The 8,624-nt window shown below is 43.9% G+C and overlaps 1 protein-coding gene across 3 annotated transcripts in view; it reads right to left on the bottom strand.

Moving 5' to 3' along the window:
- Window positions 1–441: 441 nt before the first annotated feature.
- Window positions 442–8,624, bottom strand: part of sptbn1 (spectrin, beta, non-erythrocytic 1) — a 71,327-nt gene continuing 63,144 nt past the window's right edge. For all 3 annotated transcript variants that reach the window (XM_057361493.1, XM_057361494.1, XM_057361495.1), the window contains 11 exons: window positions 7,971–8,345; window positions 7,641–7,885; window positions 7,423–7,561; window positions 7,258–7,342; window positions 6,828–7,024; window positions 6,263–6,360; window positions 6,059–6,113; window positions 4,226–4,434; window positions 3,954–4,127; window positions 3,830–3,872; window positions 442–1,971 (listed from right to left, as the gene is read on the bottom strand). In XM_057361493.1, the coding sequence (XP_057217476.1) occupies window positions 1,741–1,971; window positions 3,830–3,872; window positions 3,954–4,127; window positions 4,226–4,434; window positions 6,059–6,113; window positions 6,263–6,360; window positions 6,828–7,024; window positions 7,258–7,342; window positions 7,423–7,561; window positions 7,641–7,885; window positions 7,971–8,345 (1,851 nt within the window). In that variant the 3' untranslated portion in view covers window positions 442–1,740. The remainder of the gene's footprint in view (window positions 1,972–3,829; window positions 3,873–3,953; window positions 4,128–4,225; window positions 4,435–6,058; window positions 6,114–6,262; window positions 6,361–6,827; window positions 7,025–7,257; window positions 7,343–7,422; window positions 7,562–7,640; window positions 7,886–7,970; window positions 8,346–8,624) is intronic.

Raw genomic sequence — 8,624 nt, 5'->3', positions numbered from 1 at the left:
TTCACAATCACTTTGGTTAAAAGCGGATTAAAAATCACTGCAAAAAAATGCAAATGCAAGATTTCTCCCTTGCTATGACCATTGAAAACTGACACTGGATATCAGATTCAGTTCACAGGTTCTGGTGTGCCGTGATGTGTCCTTTACTGAACCAGAAGGGCCAGACCTCACAGACTAATCTCAGACATATGGAGGCACCAGATGGTGTGTGATGTGTGTCGATGAGAGAGAACCTGCATCTTAACTTATTAGGTGTCTTACCACAAACCCCCCACAGCTGACCCACAAAAACATCCACCCTGTAAAACATCAACCAAGAAAAAGCATTTGACATTCGTTCTGTTGCTGATGTTCATGCCAGCGTGTCCCTCCAGCGTTTGGCATCTGGTCTAAATAAAGGATCACAAGAGAGCAATTTGACAGACGAGTCAGGAGACGATGTAATGTTTAAAAGCATTTAATGACATCGCACATATTTAACAGGGCGGGGGGAGCGGGGGTCAAAGTCTACAGGTGCAGTTTCATACATTTGAGCGTCGGGCCGGAGGTCTCTATACGCGCTCAGGACGCCCGACATCGCAAAGTATTTCATTCCTAATATGTTGCTTTTGATTGTGCAGTAGATGAAAGGTTTCATTACAATAGATACAGTGACGGAGGGATGCGCACTATGTATCAAAGAGCAGGACAGCAAGATGAAGCCAAACCAGAAAAGAAAGAGGAAAGATCATGTTCAGTGCTAAAGCCCACAAGCAAGTAACCGTATTCATTTTTTTTTTGTTCTTTTTTACACATTTTTTGTTGGAGTAACTTTACCTTTTTACCAGTAAATGTTCCACTGTTCACTTAACATTGATGCCTTAAGTGTTTATAATACATCTAATTTTTATACTCTGTACTAGAATTATTTGAAACATATATTATGATAAAACCCAAGAGAAATGACAAAAGCAAACAAACAAATGAGGAAAAACATGATGTAAAATGATTCTTCTGTATATAGCAAACATTCTTACAGCTCATAAAAGCGTATGGTACGACCCACCTTCATTTGATCGAATCATACAAGACCCTCAAGCACACGTTAGTCTACGTTCATGTTAGCAAGTATCTTATTTCAATAGCTTATAATCGTTAAAAGGCAAATTTGGACAACACTTGGCATAGCTACTTGTAAATGGAATTCTGCGATGTGGAATTTTATTGTTCCCGACACCTGCGGGCGGATGCGGGAAATGGAATCGTTTCGAAGCATCACACTGTCTTGTTCCCTAACAACCAAGAGAGATTCGTCGACTCTCCAAGACAGCCTCACAAAATTGAGGAAAATGTTTTAAATATCCGGAGCCCTCAATGACACGCGATTACAAAAACTGAGAGATAGCGATATTCAGGAATCGTACGGTGGATTTCAAAATCAACGACAACGTAAGAGCGTAAAAAACACATCTGGTCTTTGAAACAATTGGGATTCGAATCGGGAATCAGTTCCCAAAGCACGGCGCGCTCTAGCTAGAAATCACTTCTTATTTTGAGCACATCCATCTTTCTATTTTTGTACAACTTTGGAACCCAATTAGTGGGGTGTCTAGGCACGGAGTGTAGCATCGTCATGAGCATTGCATGCTGGGATATCACTGGAGGTGGGCAGACACAAACAAAATGACAACGGAGAGAGAAACCAAATTAAGAGAACTTGTAAAAGAATTGGGAAATGAGAGAATCCCTTCAGGCTGCCGTCTACTGCTTCTTCTTGCTGAACAGGCTGAAGCGTTTCTCTTTGTCCTTCTCTTTGTCTTTCTCGCGCTTGCCGGGGCTGGACTCGGTCATCAGGGTGACGGTTGCCGGGAGCGTGTGGGCGCGGCTGGAGGCCGGGGTGCTCTGGTTGCTAGGCGTGATCTCGGTTTTCTCGGAGGATGAAGAAGCGCTGCCGGCATTCTGAATGGCCTGAATCCATGTGTTCATCTCCTCCTTCAAACATCACAAACATCAGGAGACGAGACATGATGAAGAATCTCATCTACACATCTGTGATGCATTCGTGTAGTAGATATTGTAGAATATGTTGTGTATGTATAGATTTGTGTTTATACAACAGTTCAGTTAGACCTCAGATCTGTTTGTCTAGAACATGAATCCAAGTTTCTCCTATACATACGTAAAGAAATAGAATGGCCACATGATCTGCATGTGCAATACAGACACATCTCACATCTCAGTGATTTTGTGAAACGGTTCTGCGATTCAGTTTTTTTATATGATGTGGTTCTGTATTGTGGTTCCGTTTGTTTTTTTAGGTGGTTCTGTAATACATTTATGTGATTATGTGAATCTGTGGTTTTGTGGGGTGATGTGGTTCTGTAATGCTTTTTTTGGAGTGATGTGGTTCTGTAATGCGGTTCTATGATGTGGTTCTGAATTGTGGTTTTGTGGGGTGTTGTGGTTTTGAAATGCTTTTTTTGGAGTGATGTGGTTCTGTAATGCGGTTCTATGATGTGGTTCTGAATTGTGGTTTTGTGGGGTGTTGTGGTTTTGAAATGCGTTGTTTTGGTGTGATGTGGTTCTGAATTGTGGTTTTGTGGTGTGATGTGGTTCTGAATTGTGGTTTTGTGGTGTGATGTGGTTCTGAATTGTGGTTTTGTGGGGTGATGTGGTTTTGAAATGCGTTGTTTTGGTGTGATGTGGTTCTGTAATGCGGTTCTATGATGTGGTTCTGAATTGTGGTTTTGTGGTGTGATGTGGTTCTGAATTGTGGTTTTGTGGGGTGATGTGGTTTTGAAATGCGTTGTTTTGGTGTGATGTGGTTCTGAATTGCGGTTCTATGATGTGGTTCTGAATTGTGGTTTTGTGGTGTGATGTGGTTCTGAATTGTGGTTTTGTGGGGTGATGTGGTTTTGAAATGCGTTGTTTTGGTGTGATGTGGTTCTGAATTGTGGTTTTGTGGGGTGATGTGGTTTTGAAATGCGTTGTTTTGGTGTGATGTGGTTCTGAATTGTGGTTTTGTGGGGTGATGTGGTTTTGAAATGCGTTGTTTTGGTGTGATGTGGTTCTGAATTGTGGTTTTGTGGGGTGATGTGGTTTTGAAATGCGTTGTTTTGGTGTGATGTGGTTCTGAATTGTGGTTTTGTGGGGTGATGTGGTTTTGAAATGCGTTGTTTTGGTGTGATGTGGTTCTGAATTGTGGTTTTGTGGGGTGATGTGGTTTTGAAATGCGTTGTTTTGGTGTGATGTGGTTCTGAATTGTGGTTTTGTGGGGTGATGTGGTTTTGAAATGCGTTGTTTTGGTGTGATGTGGTTCTGAATTGTGGTTTTGTGGGGTGATGTGGTTCTGAAATGCGTTGTTTTGGTGTGATGTGGTTCTGTAATGCGGTTCTATGATGTGGTTCTGAATTGTGGTTTTGTGGTGTGATGTGGTTTTGAATTGTGGTTTTGTGGGGTGATGTGGTTTTGAAATGCGTTGTTTTGGTGTGATGTGGTTCTGTAATGTGGTTCTATGATGTGGTTCTGAATTGTGGTTTTGTGGTGTGATGTGGTTCTGAATTGTGGTTTTGTGGGGTGATGTGGTTTTGAAATGCGTTGTTTTGGTGTGATGTGGTTCTGAAATGCGTTGTTTTGGTGTGATGTGGTTTTGAAATGCGTTGTTTTGGTGTGATGTGGTTCTGTAATGCGGTTCTATGATGTGGTTTTGAAATGTGTTTTTTTTTTTTGGTGTGATGTGGTTCTGTGCTTTCTGTAACGTGGTTCTTGTTTGGGCTACACTGGTGATGTGTGCTTATAGGTAAAAGTGAGGTCAAGGATGTCATCATTTGAAACTAATTGTAAGACTTACATCATCTTTGGCTTGGAAGAGATACTCGTTTCCATCAGTAAGTCTGTAAAGAGTAAGAAAAGCTTTAATGACAGAACACACCAGAGGAAAATCCTCATGATTTATGTGCATCTGTAAGACTCACCTGAGTTTAAAAACATGCTTCTTCTTCTTGTAGTCGACAGCGACCTCACAGACGGCCTCTTTCAGACTGATGGGGATCTCATTGTGATACGGAATGCCCTGACCCGCTGTCTTATTATCTTTGTAGAAGCCCATCTCGTGATTATTGATGACACAGTACACGTTATGCCAAGATCTGTGATGAGAGACATTCAGTCATAACATGTGTGCTCTCCAAACATTACAAGACCAACCTAATGTTTATAAAGTTCAGACAGAGAGGTCGATGTGCACCTGTTGGACGCTTTCTTGTTGTGACCCTCCCACTCATGTTTGCGATGTAACAATCCCTCGAGCTGAGCAGTCGGGGAGTCCTGGCCTTTAGCGGGCAGCGTGGACGACTGGCTGCCTTTGGCTCGTCTTTCCGCGGTCGGAGATGGGACGGGACTCCCCTCCTTTGAGCTTTTCTCAGGCACCCCGTTCATCTCACCCTCCACCCCATCCTGTGAACACACGACTTCGTGTTACTCCAACGCACTTCAGTCAAAGCATCAGCTCAAATGATGAGTTACACACCACACACAAGTCATGAAAACATCACGCAGTAATAACAACACACGATCCGTTCTGAAAGAGATGTTTCAGAAATCATTAGGAGGTAAATGATGACGCTGATTCACGGCCAGTGAAACTATAAACTACAGATGAGAATCTCATTATAAAGCAGATGTAATAGTAATCAACAGAAAAAAACAATAAAGTCAACATGAAATCAAAACTAAATGTTTGTCTTTCTAATCTTATACTGCGTAAAAACAAGAGCTATTTAGATCATTCAAGTCCTTTTATCAAACTCACTTTACAGCAACATGCCGTACGAAACGTCGACTTTTTACAATCCTGAAGATTAAAATCAAGGCCCTCCCTTTCTTTTTACTCTGTTTTTAAATCAAATAAATGTGAAGTTATGGAAGCGAAACGATTTGAGAATGAAGTTTCATGTTGACTTCAAGAGTAAAATAAACCATGCGAGATGGAAGATGAAACTATAGCTACGGCCTCAGGTCAGTTCATTGATTGACTCATTTGTCTTGAACTGATGTGAAGGAACGTCATGCTTTCACACAGAATTCACTCCAGAAGTGTTACTGTACCACAACAGCGGTCTGACGGCCCGAGTCAATCACGACTACGGCCTCCAGGTCCACCACATCCGGTTTAATGGGGAACTCAACAAAATCTTTAGACTGCTTATACTTCATTATTTTCATTGTCTGAACACTCAAGTCATTTACATAATAACCACATATTCTTATGAGCTTCCTCTCCTGATAAAGGAAACATTTAGACATGAGCAACAAATTAACACTCAAAACAGAAGATGTTAAAGACAAAACATAGAAACTGTGGATGGGTTCATTTATTGTTAGTGAAGGTTGTGCATCCACGCTGATCAAAGACTTACAACTGAAACCTCAAACACCAGTTAAACTAATGTCTCAAAACACGACAACACTTTTCACTTTCACAACACAAAGAAAACAAACCAACACTATCGAAAATGGCAGATATTTTGCACCACTTGAAACAATGTACCGATGCTCACGAAGAAACGATGTGGAAGGAATCTTCAAGGTTCAAATCGAGCTCTCTGAGCAATATGGGAGGAAATATCTTTGACTCGTTCCTAAAGTTTGAAAGGAAAAAGCTGTTTTGGGGCGACGCATCAAACTGTTCTAAAAACCTTTAGACTTAAACTATCGCTACATTTCTACACAGAAGAGTTTTAAATAAGTGCATTAATACGAGCGTCACGAAGACGTCTGCTGTGTATGACTGAAAACGTGATTCTTTTCTGATTCTACAGATCTCCAGCCACAGAGCTGTGAACCCAGAATATTCTTCGAACATCTTGCTCTCTTTAAGGCCCGACATCACACTTGAGTTTTTAAGACACAATGATCCTCCATTAATACACCGATGACCTGTGAACGTAACGCATCAGCTGCTCTCTGTCCTGAGCATCATCAGAGAGCATTGTGGGTAATGTCAGTGTCCCTGACCGCTGGTTCGTGGGGTCTGTTGACCGCTAGTGTATTGTGGGTAAGTACAGGAGCGGTAACTAACCCGTGGAGAGTCCTGGTCGGACGGAAGTCCGTTCTGAGCGATCTGCTCTCCGTCTCTGGAAACACACAACACACACGGTTTATAATTCAATAGAGATGTAAAAATCTTACTGTTATTCAGCATCTGACTCTTCCATCTCCATAAGCGGTCAGCATTCATTTAAACCCATCTAAGCTTTGATGTGTGTGTGTGTGTGTGTCTCACCGCTGTTGTGCGTCTGTGTCCTGTGCAGGTTCTGGTGTGGGTGGCTTCCTTCTTCTCTCTTCTTCCTCTTGCAGTCTTCTCACTTCCAATAACTCCAACTGCATGAGAAACAACCCAGAGGTTCATTCACGAGAGATCTCACGGTGAGTCACTACAGCTTCTCGTTCTCTCCACACACTTCTGTGTCATAAACACAACCTTCCTCTATGTGTGGCAGGGCAAAACTTGATTTTACTCATCGGCCATGTTTTTTCCATTTTACGATACACACATACACATAAACATCTCTCTGTTTCACACCGTGTCCACACTGGATGCGGCAATAGAACATTTTGTGCACACCGCGACAATCCCATTAGAACAAGCCGTGTGTCGCGTCACGTCCGGTGTAGTCACGGTGTCATGCGCTCTCAAGATGTCTCTCTATCATCTCACACTGCCTCTCCCTCTTTTCTACGCTCTCGCTCACATTCTCTTACCCGTCTCTCTTACTCTTTCCCTTTCTTGCTCACGCTCTCTCTCATCTGTTTTTCTTTAAGGTACTTTAAGAATATCTCATTCTCACCGTAGTCAGTCGTTCCAGCGCCGAAAAGCGCTCCTCCCAGGTTGCAGCCGATTTCTCGAAGGCTTCGTGTCGTTTGATGAGTTTCTCCACCTCGTCCACGCTCTGTCCCAACTCTCTGCTGGACAGGTACGGCTCCTGTCCCAGCAGCCACGCTTCTGCCACTCCCGCGTCCCGCGAAAACTGGTGCACTTCCAAAACTACGCACACACACACGCAAGGTGAAAGGGAAGTCAGTGTCAATACAAGTTACAGCTGCCCACATCCTTTTTTAAACTTCCTGTTAGAAAGTCAGACATAAATAGATCAGACTCATTGGTTTTAGTTTCTCCGTCATGAAATAACAGCATGCAAACAACGAAACATCGGACGACAACCCAATGATGCTTCAATAGACTCCTCAGACGTGTCGTCATGGAAACGCTGCACTTACTCAGTCTCAGCCACTCCCATCTGTCCTCCCACTTGTCAATCATATCTTTCCTCTTGTCCGTCAACTGAAGCAACTTCTCTTTAATCTGTGAAACGACGACGAAGCGAGAGCCAGATGTCAGATGATGTTATTGTCCGATAATACCGACGAGAGATCCGCACTCACCTCCTCCGAAGCGTAGTGTTTGCGTGCCAGGAGAGATTTTCCCAGCTCGATGCATGCGGTGAAGCTGTCGTTTCGGGCGTCGATTTCCGCCTTGATGCCCTGATGGTTGTTCATGAGGAGCTCCACAGAGGACACGTCCCTGAAACCAAACAAGACCGATGAACCTCCCATCTTCAGATCCAGTATTTTCATGCCATATAAAGGTCCGTCACACGCACCTGGGCTTCTCCTGAGTCTCGATGAGACGGATGACGTCCTCCATCCACAGCATGAGGTCACGCACCATGCTGAAGAAGCGGAATTTGTCTCCGGTGTCGAGCAGTCGCGCCCGCCGGCCCTCGCAGGCCTCCAGAAGACAGCGCCAGGCCTCCAGCACCTCACCCTCTCGCCTCTGGATGTCGTCGGCTTTGTCTCCGGCGTACGCCGACTGCAGACGCACGGCGTCGTCCTGTAGCTGTCTTACCTGAGGACCACGGCAGGGGGGCGACGGTGAGCAGAACTCGTCATAACACAACCACACGAACACAGAGGAACTCTCATCAGCTCACCTGCGTCCCGAGCGCTTGAATGTCGTGCTCAAAGGTGGTGTGCATCCTCTGCAGGGTCTCCACCGTGTTCTGGTCACGTCCCAGCTCTTCCGGAAGTTTCTTGTGTTTGTCCAGGATGCGGCCTAGAATCTCCTTGGCGTCGTGGTAGAATTTGTGCAGCTCGTAGGAAGCGGCCAGGATCTGCGTACGTGTGTCGATGAGCTCGAGCAGGTCCGCCCAGGCCTCGTTCAAACCGTCTTTCCACTCGGCCACCGTCGCTGCGTCTGTGTGACCGGCGTTGATGAGGTCGTCGGCCATGCGGTTCACACCGTCCACACGCTCCTGGCCGATGTTTCCAGTGTCTCGGGCAAATTCACGGAAACGTTCCTGCAACATCTGAAAGAAAACAACACAAACAAACCCTTTTAACATTTATTCTGACGTTCTCTTCTGCAGTCAATACACGTGAGAAAAATACTGAACTTGACTAACTATAGTAAATTGCAGTAAATTATAGTGCGTTATAGTAATTAGCACTTTTTAAACAACGTATAATACAGTATTGTGTAGTATTAACCATAGTGAATTGACAAACTGCAGTAAATACTATAGTATACTTCAAATTTGACCAAATTAAAATTTACACAAATTTTACTACGGTAAATACTAACACAC

This window comes from Triplophysa rosa, linkage group LG20 (assembly GCF_024868665.1).
Source record: "Triplophysa rosa linkage group LG20, Trosa_1v2, whole genome shotgun sequence".
NCBI classification, from domain to species: domain Eukaryota; kingdom Metazoa; phylum Chordata; class Actinopteri; order Cypriniformes; family Nemacheilidae; genus Triplophysa; species Triplophysa rosa.
Note: the sequence above shows the minus strand (reverse complement) of the source record. Positions and strands in the feature narration are given on the sequence as shown.